Raw genomic sequence first — 21571 nt, 5'->3', positions numbered from 1 at the left:
AACAAGCTATAAACAAGAGACTCCACCACAGCAGACATTACTGAACTCCACAGGCAAGAGCTTATTGGAGGCAAATCCGCAAGGGAAAACAAAAAGAAGACATAAAGCTGGCAGGTCCTCAAAGCAAGAGTGCTCATGGCACAAACAGAAACTATCCCAGTGCAGAAGAACGACGAGTGCAGTCGGAGACCAACTTGGCTAGCTCACAGGAGCTGCTCATTGGCCTCAGGTACAGCCAGGCACACATGTGGAAGGTGGAAATTAGGTCAGATTAATAAGGATAAACGCAAAAGAGCGGCATCAGCTCCACCGAATGAACTCCCAACAGCTACGCAACGAGTAAGAGTTTGACTAGCAACAAACAGCAGGGACGAGAAGCAATTCCCACGTCTCTCAGTAATCAACCTAACAACATGAGACAGATTGGCCTGTTACTCAGTGGGCAGAAAAAGCAATCCAGAAACGGCACCGAGGACAAAGTGTTTTATGCCTTTTTGCGTAAGTCTGCACCATAAACAGCAAAGAGGTGTCTGGCACAAAAAGCTGCAGCCAAAGAATATACCTAAGCCTTTGGTGCAAACAGGCAACATCAGATTTTTATTAACTTGACCCTGGAGTACTTAATTCTCTGGAGCAACCCAGGAAGAGCCCCAGCCCTGAGAGTCCTCTGCTAATGGAAAGAACCGCACTGAAAAAGGCAAGAGCAGTGCCCAGCCTTAAAGCCAAACAAATGAAGCAGCTCAGACCTCACAGGTGACTCCTGTTCAAAACATTACAAAATAAAGCATCAGCCTGCAAGCCCCTGGAAGACCAGGCCAGTATTAAGGCACACGGCTTTGTTAGGCACACATCAGCTCTAACCTTCTGCAACGGGGTAACAGGCCTTGGGCACAGCAGGGAAGCACGTCTTAACCATCAACCCTCAAGTAACATCTCTGACTGCTTCACATGGCATTTTCAGACTTAGTTTAAGGAAGGATAATCCTACTACAGGCTCAGAACCACAGTGATTTGATAACTACTGTAAGAATATTTCCTCAAAGACAATCATACAAATTGAAATGTATCAACTTGGATTGGGCAAGGTTTCTCCCCAGTTTAGCTCTGGTCAATGTTCTCACTCACCAAAGAGAAGCCAGAAGAAGAAAGTATCATTACTAAAATTTGCAGGTGGCCTGAAAGTCAGAGGGACTGTGAGGACTGGAATCCTAAGGAGCTTTGTCAAAGTGGAGAAACTGTCTGAAAAGGATTACATTCCAAAGGGCAGCTGAGAGGGTCTGCACTGCTGCAGCACTCATCATCTGCCCAAGAACAGAGCTGTAGCACAGTTAGCAACTCCTCAGAAAAGGATCTGGGGGTCCAGGGGAACCACACACCAACAGCAGCCATCAACACAGTACTTCTGAGAGAAGGCAACCACCGAGTTCAATCACACAAAAAGAGACAGGCCTGCAGAAGTCCTGCTTTGTCCTCTTTTACAGCATTGGCAAAGTGCTGCATCCAGCCTTGGGTACCATGATCAAGGGGAGACTGTCCAGAGGAGCGTGACAATGAGCAGAGGACCAGAAAATGTCATGGACAAAGACCTGAAGCCATTAAGCCTAAAGAAGAGGATTCTGGTACAGTTTTTCAAGTATGGAAAGCAGCTGCTGCAAAAAGAATGGGAACAACCTGTTCCCTTTGTCCTCAGTAAATGGCCAAAATAGGGAGTGAAAATGGATCAAGTTAAACTCTCTAAGGAAAAGTTAAACACTGGGAGAAATTTCACAGAAACCTCAAATGGTTTGGTTAGAAAGGACCTTAAAGCTCATCTCATTCCAACCCCCTGCCATGGGCAGGGACACCTTCCACCAGCCCAGGTTGCTCCCAATCCCCTGCAATCTGCCCTTGGACACTGCCAGGGATGGGCCAGCCACAGCCTCACTGGGCAACCACAATAAGACCTCCCCAGAGCCTTCTCTGCTCCAGGTTGAACAGCCCCAACTCCTTCAGCCTGTCCTCACAGCAGAGGGGCTCCAGCCCATGCACTGGCTCTAACAGCTCCGTGTCAGTCTTACACCGTGGACCCCACAGTTGGACTCCGTGCCCCAGGTCTCATGAGAGCAGTGGAGAGGAGGAACCCCCTCCCTTGACCCTCCTTGTGATGGAGCCCAGGATACAGTTGGCTTTCTGGACCAAAAGCAGACACTGCCAGCTCATGTCTAGTTCTTCATCTACCAACATCCCCAAGTCCCCCTTCTCTGCAGAGCTGCTCCCGGTCAGTTCATCCCCCAGTCCATACCAGTACTGGTGACCGCCCTGATGCAGAAGCAGGACTTCGCACTTGACCTTGTTGAACTTCCTGAGGTTTGCACAAGCCCACTGCTCAGGCCTGTCAGGACCTGTCTGGATGCCAGCCCTTCCCTCCAGCCTCCCACCCGCCTCACTCGCCCTGATGCCATCTGCAGCCTTGCTAAGGGTGGGCTCTGTCCCACTGCCATTAACAAGGACACTAAAGAGCATTGATCCCAGTACAGATCCTGGAGGGCCACCACTCCTTACTGGTTTCCATTTGGACATAGAGCTACTGACTGTAACTTTTTGGATGTGGGAAAATCCTCATCCATCTAATAGCCCACCCATCAAATCCAACTCTCTCCAGTCCCCTGGGAAGGCTTTAGATGTACTTTTATTGATGGTCTTTTTAAAGCTGCTTAGACACACATTTCTGAGGAAGGACAGACGTCTTGGCCCTTGGCAGCAAAGTGGTAAATGATCTCCCACTGCCTTCTCCCATCCCACTGGGGAATCACACAAGGTTGTTCCTGACTCCCATGCTGATTCTGGGCTCTTCTAGACCCTGCCAGCTACTCCTTTGGGAACATGACTGGACACAACACCTTGTCGGTCCCAGCAACTCTTTCACTCTCCCGGTTCTCCCGTTTCTTTCCCCAGCCTCAAAGAGACTGTCCTCAACCCCCACCTTCAGTGTTTTCAAGCGTGTTTTTCAAGTGTCTCGCATGGCTCTGACCATGGCACCTGCTTTTCTCCCTTCATGCTGCTTCTAGTTAGCTTTATGATTTAATTCAATGCCATCTCTCATCTCCATGTTGATGATTCATAGTTCTGCTTTTCTATTCCTGGACTGTCTCCTGTCCAAAATGAAGTCTCAGCTTATTTTCCCCTCCAGCATCTCAAGTCCGTACCCACAAGCCCAAGCTCAACATGATTAAAGAGAGCTGTTACTAATCCCAGCTTTGTCCCCTCTTCCCCCAAGCCCTTCTTGCTAAGTGCCTGGGGACATCACTTAGATCCTGTCTATGAGCTAAGGACACAATTCAGTCAGGGAACAGAGTTGATGGACCTAACTCTCCTCTCCATAGTCTGGCTGTCCCTAAACCCCTCCAGAGCTACACAAGTTACAGTCCCTGAAACACAGCCTTTGCCACCTGGCCACAGGCTCCCACTCTGCATCAAGTCCTACTGCACCCTTCCCCCTCGAGCTGTCTGTAACACATCAAATCATGCCTCATCCACACTCAGGCACAACGCTGCTGCTAAAATTATTTTCCTGACCTCTCTTCCTTAAGCAGGTCAACCCTCCCCTTGAATCCCCCCTCCGGGTCCTCCTCTTCTGTCACGTCAACTGCAAGCTGCTTGTCTTCACCCTCCCAGACTACTCATACATTCACAGCTCTCCTTCCCTTGCTGCCCAGGAGCTGACTCTCCTCCCTCCCAAGCTATGACAGCAATCTCCACTCCCCAGCTGCTGAATTTCAAGCAAACACCTCTCTATTTTCTCCCATTTGTGCTCTGTGTTTGAAAAGAGCTCTCTGTAAACACCCTGAAATCCACTTTATTATCCTCTTTCAAATTGCTCCTTAAAGCTTTCCCGTGCCCTTGTACTCTGCAGAAACAACTAAACCAACACAGGTTGGATGGCTGTCACGTTGGCCCTCGTCCACGCTGTCCCACTGTCTCTGTGTGCCCCTCACTTGACCATCAGCATCTGCCTCCCAGTTTTTAAACACCCCACAAGACCTCTGCAGCAGGGCTCTCCCTGCCTTGTTCCTCCTGCTTTCACAACTGCAGGAGGAACCTCATCAGATTAACCTTCAAGGTGTGATTCTAATGAAAAAGCAGTAACAGAAGGAGCAGACTCACATCTAACTGTTCCCAAACAAAGCGCCACAGAAGCAGGTTGAGGGAGGTTCTCCTCCCCCTCTCCTCTGCCCTGCCACCTTCAGGCCACATCTGAAGTATTGAATCCAGTTCTGGGTTCCCCAGCTCCAGAGAAACAGGGAACTGCTGGAGAGAGGCCAGTGAGGGCTCCCAACATGCTGAGGGGACTGTATAATCTTCCTTAAGGGGAAAGGCTGCAGGACCTGGGGCTGTTCAGCCTGGAGGAGACTGTGGGGGGATCATTAATATTTACAAATATCTAAATGGTGGGTGTCAGGAGGTTGGGGGCTCACAGGCACGCTGAGAGGAGGCAGCACTGGGCACTCACAGCCCACGTCATCCACAGCAGCGAGTCCAGACACAAGACAACGAACCCAAAGCCAGTGGCTCAGCCCTCTAGGACTGCAGCAGCAGCACAAGAGCAGCAGCTGGGACACAGCAGCCAGCAACCAGTTAGCCGTAGGTGCAGTGCCCTCGACTACTCGACTACAGGGTGGATTTCATCACCACACGGATCACATGGAAAGAACAAGATCTCACACATAACCCCGGGCAAGAACTTCCAGAGTGACTCACGCAAGCCAGAGGTTCCGGTGCGAGCTGCAGCCCCACGGCAGCGAGCTGCTGAGCACAGGCAAACGGCCCTCTCCCTCCACAAAGCACGAGCTGGGTCACTCTGCTCAGCCTAGAGAGCTATTTTCTTGGGATTTGCAGGAATTCACAAAGAGCATGTTTGGTTGAAAGTGGACAGCAGGTCTGAAAGTTACTGGGGCGGGAGATGCAAGCAGCCACGGAAGAATACGTCTTAATCATACAGGCCTCCTTTCAATAGGGAAGCGAGCTAAAATCATCTTGATTTTAGCCTTCCTGCCTCAGAAGACTCCTTGCTCTCACTGCCACGCTTCAGAAAATCCACCTGAGTTGGCACACTGCAGCTTCAGTGCTGCAAGTGATGCCCAAAGCACTGCAGGAGGAGGCAGAAGGAAGTAAGACCTGTCACCTTTTCTCATGCAGGGCACTGCAGGCAGAAATGAAAGGGCTGTGGTTTGTTCAGTCTGTACAGCTGCCGCTCAGGAGGCTCTGACTGGCAGAAAGTCCTGGAGCAGGACTCAAAACAAAAATCAGATGCTGGAATAGGAAGGTGGGATCATGGCAAGGAGTCCTCCTGCTCAGCAAGGGATGCAACAGAAGCACGATGCTGTCACTGAGGAGCTCATCACAGTTAAAAGCCCTGATCACAGGCACATTGCTGGGGCAGCTCCTGTACCCCTCAGCTCCTAGTAGCTGTGCTTTGGTGTCAGCCCTTCAGCCCACTGCTGCTGCTGCTCTGGAACTCAGGCCTTTGCCCACGCTGCTCTCGCATTCACACACCACAAGGTGTGACTGAGGGTTCAGCTCCAGGGCTGCTGCCCCACTGCACAGGGGCAAGCTGGCTGATGCTGCCCATGCAGCTCCCAGCACTGGCAAAAGGGAGGGCTGGCAAGGGGCTGCTGTCTGGGAAGAGTTATGTTGGCCCTTCTGATAGCAACCATACTCGTGTTGGACTGAGGTAACTGTGGGACCACAGCCACAGCAGCCTCTGACACTCTCAGAGGCCACATCCAAGTCCCACTTTTTCCCTGTGGTGTATCTCTATGTCCCCACCTTTTCCTCTTTAGCCACACTGTCAGTTCCTGACCCTGCAGCCCCAGAGACCTTCTCTGCCCTCACCACAGCACCTGCACTTCATTCTACTCAGTCTGCAACTATCAATACTATCTTCTGGTCCCCCTTCTCAGGCTTCAGCATCTCTCCCAACTCATGTCTCATCTCCTAATTTCTCTTTCTGATTTTCATACTCCTCCACAAGACCCTGCTCTTAAGTCACAAGCTCTACAAGTTAAGGACTGCACCTGGCCAAAGTGGCTCTGGGTGACGGGGGCTGCAACATGGAACTCCATGTAAACTGTGACTGTGTGTGTGGAGTGTGCTGCAGGCCTCTCCCAGCCATCCTTCTCTATCCATCCCTCCCACGTAAACAAGGCCTCTCGCACCAGGACTCTCTCAACGCAGATGCATCTGCCTGTGCTCCAGAAGTGCTCCCCAGCGCCCTCAGGAGCCTCTCCTGGGAATCTCTCTGGTTGGAAAAAAAGGTGCAATGGCTTGCAGGGTGGTAGTGGAAGAGAGTATTTGGGATCACTACAACAGCCAGATCTGAACTCTTATGAAGAGCCAGAAAAGCACAAAGACCTATTGCAGGTAATAAAACAACCCCAGAGGGAGAACGGGAGCACCATGACATTGGGCTTGAGCAGGATACAGAAGCAGCACCAGCTCGTTCAGCTGTGAAGACACCTATACAACTCAGATGCAAAGCTGCAATGTTTTTATCAAGGACTTTGGTGATATCTTCTGTTGTGTTTGTGGTAACAAACTGACACAACAGCGTGTGGAAATCGCAGAGGACTAACAGGTTTTTTTATTCGGTCTTTGGAGCTCAGCACCTCCCATCCAAACACAACAGAGCCTGTGATGAGAACAGCTGCCTGACCTCTCAGTTGTGAGTTTTTAAGCACCTCAAGCTTGGAGACTGTGGTGGCAGAGGAGTCCTGCCCTGACCCAGCACATGGAAGGGGCCGCTCGGGATGCCCTGGGAGCAGAGATGCACCGATGGCTCTTAGGTTGGCTGCTCTTGGAGGAGATGGAACTCAGCTCCTCACACTGCACCCCACTGCCCTTCCCTGTGGTTTCCAAGGAACTTATAGGCACATACAAACAGGACAATTCTGCAGAGGTCATGGAATTAGCAGGAAAAAGCCAGCTAAGCAGAACACTCTCCTTCCCAAAGGGTGTAATTTACTTGAGGCCGATTCAGCTGAGCAAGGACATGCCATGTGGCCTGGCAGCACGGGGCTCCCCTCAGCCCGGCCAGGACACTGGGAGGACTCCACTCAGCTTCGTTCTTATCTTCCTCCAGAAGATCCTGCATCCACAGCAACTCTGGCCTCAGATTTTGCTTTGTGAATCACAGCACCAGGAACCGAGTTCAAAAGCCACTGGAAAAGGATGCAGGATAGAGCTGTAACACGAGGCTCAGCCAGTTTCACGCACTGGAGACAGAAACGTGACCTGGTTCATTGGTACCAGTGCTCTCAACACAGAAACATGGAAGCAGAGAAATAAAGAACAAAATCCAGGATGCTGGAGATGCTCATTGAACAAAATGTGCTAATTATTAACAGTAAGACAGGTAGTAATGGAGAAAAACCCCAAAGGGAGCAAGGCCCTGGACTGGAACTCTCTCTCAAAGACAGGCCTTAGCCAGATGCTTATATTTAGCTGATTGGGAAAAAGCTAAAATCCTGGGATTAAACTGTTCGCACCAAGTGACCCAACAGCCCATTTTGGTCTTAAACCCAGCAAAACAGCTGAGATCTGAGCAATGCAAAGCCAGCAGCCAAAGGTCATCCCTGCCTGGCAAAGGCCACATGCAGAGCCACAGTTCCCACCAGCCTGCTGTCAGCAGACCCTTCTCCAGGGCTTCTGTCATCCTGCGCCTCTGCCAGAGAAACACCAGCTGAAAAACATAGAGGGAAGCTCTTCCAAACTACCCACACTACTTCACATGAGGCAAGGAACCAAAACCACTTTAGAAGTGTGTTGGAGAGGTGTGAAAGGACAATAAAAGGGAGAAACAGACATTCCAAGTAGAACTGCATCCCAATACTCTGTTCAACTTTGGGCCCTTCACTAAGGACACTGAGGGGCTGCAGCGTGCCCAGAGCCGGGCAGCAGAGCTGGGGAACACGGGTGCTGGGGAGGGGCTGAGGGAATGGGGGTGTTGAGCCTGGAGAAGAGGAGGCTGAGGGGAGACAACAGCACTCTCTGACACTTCCTCACAGGAACCTGTGGCTGTGGAGAGCCGGTTTCTGCTCCCAAGTGGCAGGACAAGGGAAAGGGGCTCCAGTTGCCCCAGGGGAGGTTGAGGCTGGAGCTGAGGCAGAACTTCTTCCCTGAGAAGTTTGTCAGCCCCTGTGCCAGGCTGCCCAGGGAGCTGGGGGAGTGCCCATCCCTGGAGGGATCCCAAAGCCGTGGAGCTGAGGGCCGTGGGTCAGTGGTGGGCTGGGCAGTGTGAGAGGAGGGCTGGGACTCCAGCAGCTTCAAGTGCTTTTCCAACCAAAATGCTTCTGTGATTCTATTCTATGATTCTAACTCTATCTCTCAAACAGAGATATTTGCTCCTGCTACCCGGCCCACACGTCCTATCCCCACACCAGAGAGCTTCCTCCAAGCTCTTTCCGAGAGCTCAGCCTTTAGGTGGGCTGCGAGACGCGTTCACGACGGCTGACGTCAGGGAAAAATCCCTGTCACTCGGCAAAAGCACCGCTCAGGGATCTCACCTACTTCTCCTCATCTGTCTCCCACCTCCTCCCTGCCAGCCTCCGGGCCCTGGCACAGGCAGGAGAGCTCCGTGAAGCCTCTGCGAGCCCCACACCGTGCCGCTCTGTGTGCCCATCTCCTGTGTGCCCGCAGGGCCCGGTGATGCCCTCCCGCCACGCTGGCATCGCTCTCCCTGCCTACAACCTGCACTTTGGGCACTTCCCAACCTTCACTTCTATGAAAGAAATTAAGTGCTGTGTAATTACTGTTCTAATTACAAATTCTATTAGTATAAGTCTGCCTATAGTCTGTTCCAGAGTAACATAGTTAGAGGTCACATTTATTACAAGCAAGGGAGGTTACCATCTCAGAACTGAAGCCGCATATCGTTTTGCTTTAGGCACGTATAAAACCTTGTGTAGAGCTCTGCAGCTTGCAGCAGGCTCTGAAAGTTGGCAAGGAAACAAGCCTGGGATGAGGGAAATGCGTTTTGCTAGCCCCCTGAAAATCTGTCCAAATTTGGTGGTTAGAAACTACCGAAAACCACCAGGTCCTGTCTGTGATTCAGCTGACGCTGGCGACCAGCCAAACCCAACACCTACCCCAGCCCGGGTGCCCGACAGCTCTCCTTCCTGCCCCAGCCTCTCAAAGAAGCTCCAGCTCTAAGGAGGACACCAAAATGAAGCAGCTTTTCCCGTCCTCCCACAGTGACATGGAGCACCACCTCCATCCAGGCCCAGCTGGACAGCAGCGACAGGCCCCGTCCCCGCTGCCGACCCTTCCTGTCCCCCAGCGCAGGAGTGCTGCCAGGGCTCCCTGCTGCAGCAGCCCCCCCAGCACCCGCTTTCCCTCCCTGCCAACGCTGTCTGCAGCACCAGCCCGAGGTTTCCACGGAGTGCACCTTTCCCAGCACTTCCCATCCCACCTGCCAACCCCGCTCTGGAGGCAACAGCAACCGTCCCGGCACGGTGCTGAGGAGACGAGCTGGCCCTGCCTCTCCCCCTTACAGATGAGGGAATTGCCTGCAGGAAAATCATCTGGTAAGAGGACGTGAGCAAGCCTTGCAAGATCCAGTCCTTCGCATTAGGAAGTTGAATTTGGGATCTCGCTGAGGGCCAGCAGCAGTCGTTAATGGTCACAGAATCTCATCTTCAGATCAAGACCATACACGAGCCAACAAACCAAATCCCTCTTCCAGCAATTTCTGTAGCAAGCCCAAAACGTGGCTTAGAAGGACACTTCCTCCCAGGCTCAGGCACTTCAAGAAACAGCAACATCTCCAGCAAAAGTCTTCCCGTGGTTAAGTATCCCCGTTAATTCAGTACCGTAACCCACACAACTGCACAGTCGCATCTGTCACCAGGACAACACCAGGCGGTGCCAGCGGGTCAGGGCCAATGCAGCCCAGAGAGGGGGATCTGGGGCATTCCTGCTCCACCAAAGCTGCAGCTGGGAAGGAAGGAGCAAGGAGGTGGGGAAGGAGCAGGGGACACAGGACAGGTCCGTGGCTGCAGGCCATGAGAATCCCTGGCCCCCAGACCCATTGCAGTCCGCTCCCATGCTGCTCACTCCTCATGCCTCGGCTGCGGGTTAAACCAGACATCTCCTGGACAGCTTTGCCAAGCCACGACCCTTTGCAGCTGCACGTGAAACAATTTTGTTTTCACACCTTCCTTTGAGCAGCAGTAGAAAAGAGCCAGCAGGAATGAAGTTGCTAAGAGACGCACCTGAACGCCAACGTGCTCGCTGTCAGCTAACACACGTTCCCAGGGCACGGGACATGACAGAGCGTGGCTGGGAAGGGCCCCACGCGCCCAGGGGCTCGGCATCCCACGGGGAGGGAGACAGGGGCAAGGGGCAGGGACGTGAGGAGCCCGGGGGGCTGCCCCACAGGTAACCCGGCAGCAACACTCGGCACAGCTCTCACACAGCAGTGTTCCAGTCGGCAGCGGCTCTGCCCCACACACGGGAATCACAAGCAGGATCACACCACGTCATCCCAGTCCCTCGGGTCTTCCACTGCAGCCGACACCGAGGCACAAACAAGAGCTGCCTGAAGCCTGTGGGAAGGGATGTGAGATGGTCTTCCCCCACCAGCACCATCCCACCTCCCCACTGGAGACCAGCCAGAGCCCCAGAGCAGGGGGCAGAGGCACTGCCACAGCCCCTGCCCTCCCACCCACCTCCAGCACAAAACCCTTCCCTCTTCACCTCACGCAATTCCATAAAGTCAACAGCTTTCTGTGGCAGGAAACCTCACTGAGGAAGTAGAAAACAGTCCCTTCCTTGTGTTGCTTTTCCATTTGCCTGGTTCCGACCCCACGAGGGCCCTTTGTCCTTGTGCCGCAAGACAGCTTCAACCACGTTCTTCAACCTTCGCTCCCTCAACCATGCAATCTTTTTGTTACAGCCCCTCTGACTACTTCTTTCAAAGAAACCATCCCAAAGCCTGAAGCAGCATGCACGAGGAGCTCCAAGGAAGTCCTCTGCAAGCAGCCACCCTCATGCATCGTCACCTGCCACCAAGGCTGGTACCGCACCGTACCTTGCCTGCACCCGCTACGGCAGCGCCACTGCTCCCCAAAACCGCCGAGTGCCACCCGCCACGGCGTTCCTGGCGCGGGTTAGCGGGAGCAGACCTGAGCACACTGCCAAACCCAGCAGAGACAACCTAAACCACGGCAGGGAAACTGCACCTCTTGACAAGCCACCAAAGCCAACCAGGGCTCCCGGCACAGGCCGAATGGCGCCCGGGGCCCCATCACTGCCTTTGCTGAAGGGCAAGAGCCTGGCTGCAAAACCGCGGCCACACGGCAGAGCCGGCCGGCCGGACTCCCGCATGCCAGCTCGAGGCCAGGCTCCACAGCGAGCCGTGACCCCTCCGCCTCTGCCTCGGCTCCCTCTCGGCCCTTCGGCTGCGCGTTCCCGCGGCCGAGGCTGCAGCTTCCCGCATGTTTAATCTCACAAGGCTCGGGCACAGCGCACACGCCGCCGGGTCCCACGGCCCGTCCACGCCAAGGGCAGACCCGCAGCTCCGCACCCCCAGGCCCCAGCTCCCCGGCGGGAAGGACGGAGGCGGCCGGGCCGCGACCACCCACGCCGGGGCCGGGGTCGGCTGCGGAGGGTCCCTCGCTCCCCTCCCTCTATCCTGCGCCTCCCAGGGTCCGCAATCCCGTCCCCCTCCCCCCTCGCCTGGCTGCGGGCAGCGGGGCCGCCGCGTCCCGCAGGCCCCGGCATAGGCCGCGCCTGCGGCCACCCCCGCGGCCCGGCCCCGCTTCCCGCCGCTGCCGCGGGGCCGGGCGGGCGGCGGGGCGGAGCGGGCTGCAGCCGGGCCCGGCGGGCAGGCAGCGGGCGAGGCCGCCGCCCCCGGCGGGCACCGGGAGCAGGTGCAGCGGCCGGCGGGGACAAAGGGCAGCGGCGATGGGCCGACCCGGTCCGGTTGCGGCGCGGCCGGGGCCGGCGCGGCCCGCAGCGGCACACGGCTCGTACCGGCGCGACGCGGCGCGGCGCGGCCGGCCCCGGCCCCGATCCTGGCCCCGGCCCCGGCCCCGGTCCTGGCCCCGGCCCCGGTCCCGGTTCGACCCGTCCTCCTCACCCTCGATGGAGATGACGTGCTCGCGGATCTGGCTCTGCAGCGCCAGGTCCTCCACGCGCTCGATGAGGTCGTAGATGGCGTAGATGTTGGGGTGCACCGACTCGAAGCGCCCGATCTCGGCCCGGATGGCCGCCGAGTTGGATAGCCCGAACTGGGGCGGCGGCGGCCCGCCGGGCTGCGGGCCCGAGGGGCCGGGCACGGGCACGGGCACCGGCCCGCCCGGCGCCGCCAGGCTCTGCTGCTGCGGGCTCTGCCCGGGCCCGCCCTGGAAGTTCATGGCGGCGGCGGCGGGGGCCGGCGGTCAGCGGCGCGGGGCCGCCGGCAGCCGCTGCATGGCCGCGCTCTGCGGGCTCCGCCGCTCTGCGGGCTCTGCCGCCCCCGCCCGCTCCGCGCCCCGCGCCGCCGGCAGCGCGCCCCGCGTCACGCGCCGCCCCCGCCCCGCCCGCGCCCGCGTCACGCCGGCGGGAGCCCGAGCCCGAGCCCGAGCGGAGCTGGAGCTGGAGCTGGAGCCGGACCGGCCCCGGGGCGGGGCGGGGGGACCGTGCCCTGTGTCCTGCACGCGGCCACCGCCTCTGCCCCGCGCCCAGCGGGCCCCGGCCCCTCCCGCTGCCCCCGGCCCCTCCCGCTGCCCCCGGCCGCAGCACAACCGCCCGATGCCCCCTGCCCCACCGGGACCCCTTCCCTGGGCCAGCTCTGCCTCCCGCGCACATTGCGGGGGTCACTTCATTGTTACCCTCACCGTGCCGAGGTCATGAACGCTGCTGTGAGATGTGGCTGGGCTTGACATGTCCCCGGTGGGAACCAGCCACAGCTACACCACGGCAGGTCCCGTCTCCAGTTCGCTCTGCCCACGGGGCCCCGCTGCTCAGCTCACAGCCACACACCCCATGCTGAAAAGGAGGCTGAGGGGAGCCCCTATCACTCTCTACAACCACCCGACAGGAGGTTGTAGCAACATGGGGCCTCGGGTTGCCCCAGGGGAGGTTCAGATTGGAGACTGCACAGCTTTGTCCTTGAGAGGGTTGTCAGCCCCTGCCCCAGGCTGCCCAGGGAGCTGGGGGATCCCCATCCCTGGACACGCTGCAGAGCCATGGAGCTGAGGTGCTGAGGGATATGGTTTAGGCGTGGTGACAGCAGCTTCCAGGGGACTGTCACAGGGAAACGCTCAGAGACCAAGCAGCTGCCGCAGACAGGACACAAGCACCATGGTGGGTGCATCTGACAAAGCTGCAGCTGGTCACACTGACCAGGCCCCTCACCATACCGACCAGGTTCCTCACCACACTGACCAGACCCCTCACCACACTGACCAGACCCTCACCACACTGACCAGATCCCTCACCACACCGACCAGATCCCTCACCACACCGACCAGGCCCCTCACCACACTGACCAGACCCCTCACCACACTGAACAGATCCCTCACCATACTGACCAGGCCTCTCACCACACTGACCAGGGGCTCCTCACCACACTGAACAGATCCCTCACCATACCGACCAGGCCCCTCACCACACTGACCAGGCTCCTCACCACCATGACTGTCAGGCTGCTGTCAGGCAAGGGCTGATAAGGCCCCCCTGGCTGTGCTCACCTCTATTACCCCCCTGCAAGGAGTGACCGTGGACATCACGTCTCCGGCGTGGCACTGTGCCGGCAGCACCACGTGCATCCCGGCCCCACCACGTGCATCCTAGCCCACGGGCAGCAGGAGAGTCAGCGGAGCTTATTGCCTGACTGATGGAAACGAGACAGCACCTTCTGTAAGCTGTGAGGTAGAGAAAACAGGACTGTAAGCCACGGCAGATTAAATGAGAAGGTATAATTAGAGAGACAAAAAAAGAACTGGAAAGCTGCCAGCTGAGGGAATCGGGACCCCACCAAGTTTCTCCTCCGGTCCCACCAGCACCAAGGCCCTGTGGGGGAGCTCAGGGGGGCTGCAGAGCTGGGTCTGGAGCAGCTGGAACCCACCCACCACCCTCTCCGAGGTGATGGCGGGAGGAGGAGGAGGAGGAGAGGAGATGTCTGGAGGGTTTCTGAGCAGAAATGCCTCCCCAGGCTCAGGAATCCTCAGGGCTGGGTGCTGGGTGTTGGTGTGTGGGAGCACCACAGCCCTGCCCTCTCCGTCTCCTCTCAGCCTGCTGGGACTCCTCTGCCTGCAGCGCCCACTCAGCAGGGGCTCGTTCCAAACACACCCTCCCTTGAGGGGCTCATTGAGGGCTGTTAGCAAAGCCTCAGCTCTCAGGCCGCTCCGTGGGTCAGGCGGTGGCTCTGGGAGCCGGGCGGGCTCTCCCCTGACGCCAGCCGTGGCCACCCCTGCGCCCGGCCCTCACTGCTCACGCCTCTGCTCACGCCTCTGCTCCTGGCCTGTGGCGGCCCAGCCGTGCCAGGAGCCTTCCCAAAGGAAGATGCTTTTTGCCTCCATGTCTCCCCGTTCTTGCTCCCAGTGAATCAGCTGCTGCAGACCACAGCGGGCAGCCCGAGGGGCCCTGTCCAAATGCCTCCTCTGCCCCCGACAGCCTGTCCCAAGGCAACGGGGCACTTTTCACTGTCCTCAATCCAGTGAGGCGTTTCCTGGGTGTACTGACCATACAGAACAGCCTCGTGCCCTGTGCCACCGAGGTGGTTGGGTTTGTTTCTGCAGCCGGCTCCCCTGGTGTCACGTGCTGAGGGTTTTCCAGCTGCTACACAGAGAGACAGAGCGGTCTGGCTGGGTGGCCGTGCGGGTGTCTCACAGCTCCTCCAGCCTTAACAACATTTGTTTCATCATCTCTGAATGAGAAAACCACTTTGAATGCTTATGTCTCCAAAACAACTGCCTTGGGGCCTTTCCCTTGGTGTCCCATCTCCTCAGAGGGTGGAAGGCTGCAGGTCCCGGGTGTTCCTGTGTGGTCCTGCCCATCACCCCGGGAAAGCTCCTGGGCAAGTGACTCTGTTTCTGTGGACTCAGCACTCGGAAAGCACGGCCTGTGTCAGCCTGGGCAATTCACAGAGCTCCACGGGGACACTCCTGTGTTTGTGTTAGATCTGCAGAGCCACTTTCCTGAGCAACAGCCATCCCACACTTGGCACCAGCGTTCCCTTCCCCACAGGGTTACGGGATGCTCCGACTCGGCTGCACCGCAGGATCCTTTCTGCCAAGTCCAGCACCAACTAACCCACAGCCCTCAGCACCTCAGCCCCACGGCTTTGGGATCCCCCCAGGGCTGGGCACTCCCCCAGCTCCCTGGGCAGCCTGGCACAGGGGCTGACACCCCTCTCAGGGAAACAGTTCTGCCTCAGCTCCAGCCTCAACCTCCCCTGGGGCAACCTGAGTCTGTTTCCTTTGGTCCTATGGTTTGTTATTTGGGAGCAGAGATCAATCCCTCCAGCCACAGGCTCCTGTGAGGGAGCTGCAGAGAGTGCTGCTGTCTCCCCTCAGCCTCCTCCAGGCTCAACACCCCCATTCCCTCAGCCCCTCCCCAGCCCCTTGTGCTCCAGCCCCTTCCCCAGCTCTGTGCCCGGCTCTGGCCACGCTGCAGCCCCTCAGTGTCCCTGTGGCAGGGAGTGAGGGGCCCAGCACTGACACAGCCCTGGAGCTGCAGCCTCCCCAGGGCCCAGCACAGGAGACAGGCCTGTGGAGATCCTGAGGTGCCACCAAATGCCCAGGAGGCCACATGAGCAGTGTCCCCTGGCCCAGGGCCAGCCATGAGGGGCTGTGTCCTGGCAGCTGGGGGTGACGAAGCCGGGAGAGAGTCCCTCATTGCACACATGTATCCAACCCAGCCCGGGCAGGCTGCCCAGGGGCATCAGTGAGGAAAGCAATCCACAGCATGGTCTGGCACAGAGGCCTGGCACAGAGGTCTGGCACGGCAGTGGCCAGGCACCATCACAGCGCAGGCATACGTGGAGACAGGCACCTGGCACCGCCGTGCTGGGGAGGAGCTGCCACCCATCCCAGGGCCTGAGCCAGCCAACAGCAACCACCCAGGCTGGTGCAACTGCTCATCAGCATCTCCCAGACCTTGGGATTTCAGCTTCCAGCAGTGCCCAGGGGATGCAGGGATGTCTGTATCTGCAGCACCATCCTGCACTTCCATCAGCCCTCCCCAGCAGGCCACCAACAGCCCCCTTCCCCGGCTTCCTGGCCCAGGCTGCCCAGGGAGTCTGTGGAAGTCTTCAAACCCGCCTGGGTTGCATTCCCGTGTGACCTGATCTAGGTGGTCCTGGTTTGGCAGAGGGGACGGACTGGATGACCTCTAAAGGTCCTTTCCAACCCCCACCAGTCTGTGATTCTATGATTGTACGACTCATCCTGGCATCCTCTCACTCAGCTGGGACGCAGCTGCCGATGCCCAGCCCCAGGTCCCAGGGACGTGCGGTGCTGGGACCGAGCCGTGCTGAGACCAGCCCAGCTGTGCTGAAGCAGCCACACCCCCCCGGTGAGCTGGTCCTCCTCAAATGACACAGATTTAACCAAAATTACTATTCTGCATGGCTATACAAACTGCAGCCTCAAGCCAAAGAAACGAGGCCTTTGCTCAAGGAAGGAAGAGTTCGTGGGTCACACAGTAACTGAAGATGGCGCAAAACAGAGGGGCCAGAGCAGTTCCCGAGGGTCTGTGGGAGGAGGTGATGAAGAGGAATGGGCACAGAGGGTGGATCTTTCTTCTGCCCATGCCATGAGCAAGATCTGCACCATCACAACCACCTCCAGCTCCGGGGGAAAGGCTGTGCAGGAAAGAGGTTGCACAGGAGGAAGAGCTGCACCGCGGAGCTAGGACAGGAGTTTCAGCTCGTGACTGACAAAATCTGTGCCTGCATCGCTTGTCAGAAAGGTTCCAGAAGTGGCAATTACAACAGACAAGCACATCCAGGGGAGAAACCACCGAGATCTGAGGGTTCCTCCTCTCAGAAGCAGAATTGCCGGCTGCTGTGGAAACGGTGCAAACGCGGGCAGGCAGCAGGACGTGTTCGCAGCAGTGCCTTGGGAAGGTTTGCTGCCAGAGCACCCTCAGCGCGTGCAAATCCAAACAGAGCTTTTCTGGAAGGAATATTTGCCTGAGCAACCATCAGAAAACTCCTGTCAGCACAAGAAGGAGCCTTGGCTGTGCTGCCCAGGCCTTGAGCCCCTTCCCCGAAGGCTTCACCCCGAGCTTGTGGCCACGCAGCCTCTCCCTGCCCAGGACACTGCCTGACCCCAGCTCACCAGGGCCCTGCTCTCCTCTCTGAGGGCGTTGCCACCATCTGTAACATCCCAGGACAAGGGCAAGGGCATAGTCCCCATTGCCCAGGACAAGCGACCTCTATCTAGGACCTCTAATAGAAGGAAAGCATCAAGAGCCTGTGTTACAGTCACAATGCTCCATTTCTGGTGCTCCCAGAACAGCTTTGCCTGGGGCTGACCCAAAACCACACAGGAGTGGTACAACATGGACAGCTCAGCCCATGGCTGTCCCTGAGCTCACCCCCTTTGCCCCGCCTCAGCCAAGAGAAGCACATCTGCAGGCCTGCCCTGAGTTTAAAAATAAACCACTGAAATCCTTTCCTTTTTGGAAAAAAAGGGAGAAAGAAGGAGGGAGCAGCAATGGTGCTGCAACAGGCGGGTTCCATCCTCCCCCTGCCCCGGGCCTGGTGCTGTTGTCTGGCTGGGCTCCTGGGAACCCCCTCCCTGCCCTCACCAGCCCCGGCGCTGAGCTCTGACAACCTGCTCTGTTCCACTGCTCAGCTATTCTGGGAAAAGTATTCAACTTTCAGTTCCCTCTCTGGAGCTTCAGCAGATGATGCCTTTTCCTTTCTAGACTATTCCCTCCCTCATTTCTTTGGCTTCCTCTGTATTTCCATATATTTCCATTTCCCCCTGTGCTGGGCCCTGGGGAGGCTGCAGCTCCAGGGCTGTGCTCAGTGCTGGGCCACTCACTCACTGCCACAGGGACACTGAGGGGCTGCAGAGTGGCCAGAGCCGGGCACAGAGCTGGGGAAGGGGCTGGAGCACAGGGGTGCTGGGGAGGGGCTGAGGGAGAGACAGGAGCCCTCTCTGCAGCTCCCTCACAGGAGCCTGTGGTGAGGTGAGGATCAGTCTCTGCTCCCAAGTGACAGGACAAGAGGAAAGGGGCTCAATTTGCCCCAGGGGAGGTTGAGGTTGGAGCTGAGGGAGAACTGTTTCCCCGAGAGGGGTGTCAGCCCCTGTGCCAGGCTGCCCAGGAGGGAGCATCCCCTGGGCCAGACCCCGCGGGGGTCAGGGGACCCACGGCCCAGCCCCCACAGCGCTGCGGGCGCTGCAAAATCACAGCCCAAGTTTACTGCAACGGCAGACAAGATCAGGGAGAGAGGAGCCCACGTTAATTGCAGGCAAACAGATGGAGCTGGTACTTATCACAGATAAGGAAGCAAAAAAACCCATGAGAGAACTTCAGCGTAGCGAGAGGCCGCGTCGCATGACTGGGGAACAGGGGAAGTGGGGGAGGACGCGAGAGCTCGCGGGGGAGACGAGCCCGGGGCTTTCTGGAATGAAAACCTGATCAGGGATGGTCAGGTGGATACAGCCTGTGGACAGTGGCCATGGGGAAACTGACACCTTTTTTTTAGGGTGGGTTTTATGATCAGAACCCCAACTTTCTCAGCTGAGAGGTGCTGCAGCACTTCCATCTGACGCTGCCGTTTGCAAGTGCCTCAAAACCAGTGCTGCTGCCAAGAGGAGTGATGCTGCCTCCTCCTCCTCCTCTTCCCACTGCTCCCTCCTCCAGATCAGCTTCTCCAGTGCTTTGGAGGCTGCAGACTGAACCTGAACCAGCTTGGCAGAAGGAAAGGTTCAGCATCAGCTTGGACCTGGCTCGCTGCACGGCCGCTGCCGGAGCAGGGAGGGAACTCGTCCAGCTGGGTTGGAACGTCCGCAGAGACGGAGCCTCCACAGCCCATCTGGGCAGCCCCTTCCAGTGCTCCCTCACCTCAACAGGGAACAAGTTTTTCCCTGTGTTTCTTTGGAACCTCTTCTGTTCCAGCTTGTGCCCATTGCCCCTTGTCTTATCGCGCACTCTCTAAGGTTGGCAGCTCCTTCTCCCCACCCCATCAGGACTTTGCAGTGGCAGCAGCACAGGGGGGAGGGAGGTGTTGAACAAAGAGATGCCAGCTTCAAGTGACAGTAACAGCCTTCTGTGGGCTGGGGATCAGGCCAAGAGCTTTTCCCCAGAATAGCTGCAGCTCTTTAATCTCACCCTGGAGCTGGGAGGTACCTGCAGGTCCTAATCCCGTCGGCTCTGTGCTGCGGCTGTCAGGCAGCTCGCAAACGGCCACGGCAGAGCACAGCACAAGGCGCTCCGCAGCAAGCCCTGCACAGAGCCTCAGGGGACAACCAGCACTTCCCCTCACCAGGCTCACGGCTCAGTCAGACCCAGGAGATGGCCACCGGCCTGGCCAGGCCACAGCAGCACGTGCAGAGTGCCGAGGACAGGCCCCAACCCAGCGACAGGCGGAGGTGAAGGAGTCTGAGGCTGCTGAGGATATTGGCACTGAAGGAGGGAGGACACGGGCTTGGCTCCTGTTCCAGAGACATGAGGAACTAGAGAATCATTGAATCATTGCAGCTGGCGGAGCCCTCTCAGCCCATGGAGTGCAGCCTCTGTCCCAGCCCTGTCACCCACCAGCCCATTGCCCTCAGTGCAACACTCACCCGGCGCTGAAACCCCTGCAGGGACGGTGACTCCAGCACCTCCCTGGGAGCTGTTCCAATGCCTGACAGCCCTGTCAGCAAAGAAATTCCTCCTCACATCCAGCCTGAGCCTCCCCTGGTGCAACTTGAGGCCATTTCCCCTTGTTCTATTGCTTGTCACTCAGGAGAAAGGACCCACCCCACCTTGCTACAGCTTCCCCATCTGGAAAGGTGAAATCCCAGGATTGCAGAGTGCTGGGGGCTGGCAGGGCCCTGCAGAGCTCATCCAGTGCCACTCCCTGCTACAGCAGGTTCCCCTGGCTCAGGGGGCACAGGAACGTGTCCAGGTGAGTTTGGGAACCTCCTGAGAAGGAGCCTCCACACCCTCCCTGGGCAGCCTGGGCCAGGGCTCCCTCACCTCAGCACCAAAGAGATTTCTCCTGTTGCAGTGGAGCATTTTACATTCCAGCCCATGTCCATCACCCCCAGCCCTGTTGCCGGGTCCTGCACCCAGAGGCGAGTCCCATCCCACGGCGGGGCCAAGGAGCCGCTGTCCCCTGGGGTTTGGGGCAGGGAGCGGGGTCTGGCTGCCATGCCTCACTGCAGCAGCAGCAGCAGTGCTCTGGGCATCGCTTCACACGCACAATATTGTGGACGAATACTGGAAACCCAGAGAGCTCTGAACAGCCCCACGCGGAAGGACTCGAGGGCTGCTGCGAGTGCCACGCAGCAGCAGATTTAAAGAGCACAATCTGTTCAGCTTACCCGAAAGAAGATTGAGGGGTGACTTGATTACACTGCACAAGTACTTTCACAGGGAAATATTAAATGGCTCTTTAATCGAGCCATGAAAGATATAAAAAGCCTCAATCTCTGGAAGCCAAAGCCAGACAAATCCACGCTGAGCATCAGACACGGCACGTTACGGGCGAGAGTGATTAACCACTGGATCAAACGCGCTCAGCCCGAGCAGTCGGAACCACTCCAATGTCTCGCTTCAGACATGGCTTATTTTCCACACCCTGGAAGCTATAAATCCTGCTCCTGCTTCCTACACAGCCTGTGTATAGCTTAATTCTGCTGATCCTCCTGCACCAGCACACTCACATCCCTGGCATCTTCTCCTCCCTTCCTGCAGCACAGACCCGCTTCACCTCAACGCCAGCACATCTCCTGCCTCCAGCAGGTCTCCAAAGCTGCATCCTCTACCTGTGCCTTGAGCTGAATCACCACTGCAGAGCTCCTTCCTTTCCCTCTCCCTGAGGTGTGCATCAAGCTGAAGGGGTTTCTTCCCACCTTCCAGGCGGCAGAGTCTCCCCCTCACACCATGCCAGGGCAGAACTCGCTCTGCGCCGCCCCTCCCGCCGTACACCCCCTCCCGGGGATACCCCTGCCCACAGCAGCCCCACCAGCTCTTTGTGTTCTAAAATCTGGGACATAGAGGCTCTAAAGCCTTAACATTCGACTGTGCTATGTGGAACTACCAAAGGGGTGGCATTTTTCAATCAGGATTGGTTATTCTTGTTCTCTTTTTCTCCTCAGACCACGCTCCAGCTTTGCGTTGTGCTGTGTGTCTGCACCCAGGCCCCGAGTCCACAATCGCCTGGGTCTGGGTCCACTCTTGTAGGACAGGAATCCCAGCTGGGATTTTATTGCACAAGAGGAAAAGATCCTCACTTGGTTCTCTGCTGGGGGATCCCACAGCCACAGAGCAAGAAAGTCTCAGTTCCAGGTCCCAGGCTCCGCAGCACCAGGCCAGGGCCAGGCCAGCAACACCCCGACAGCATCACAGCATCAGAGAATCCAGAGCTCCCTCACCTCAACACCAG

General features: G+C 57.5%; 1 protein-coding gene across 3 annotated transcripts in view; it reads right to left on the bottom strand.

Moving 5' to 3' along the window:
* The window catches only part of AGAP3 (ArfGAP with GTPase domain, ankyrin repeat and PH domain 3), a 111237-nt gene that overhangs the window by 88899 nt on the left and 767 nt on the right, over nucleotides 1–21571 (bottom strand). For 2 of the 3 annotated variants that reach the window (XM_061996574.1, XM_061996576.1), the window contains exon 1: nucleotides 12116–12457. The exons of the other annotated variant lie outside the window; for it this stretch is intronic. In XM_061996574.1, coding sequence (XP_061852558.1) covers nucleotides 12116–12392 — 277 coding nt within the window. In that variant the 5' untranslated portion in view covers nucleotides 12393–12457. Of the gene's footprint in view, nucleotides 1–12115; nucleotides 12458–21571 lie in introns of those variants that run through there. 3 annotated transcript variants of the gene reach the window in all.

This window comes from Colius striatus, chromosome 5 (assembly GCF_028858725.1).
Source record: "Colius striatus isolate bColStr4 chromosome 5, bColStr4.1.hap1, whole genome shotgun sequence".
In the NCBI taxonomy this organism is placed as follows: Eukaryota; Metazoa; Chordata; class Aves; order Coliiformes; family Coliidae; genus Colius; species Colius striatus.
The sequence above is the reverse complement of the archived record's forward strand: the minus strand, read 5'-3'. Positions and strand labels throughout refer to the sequence as shown.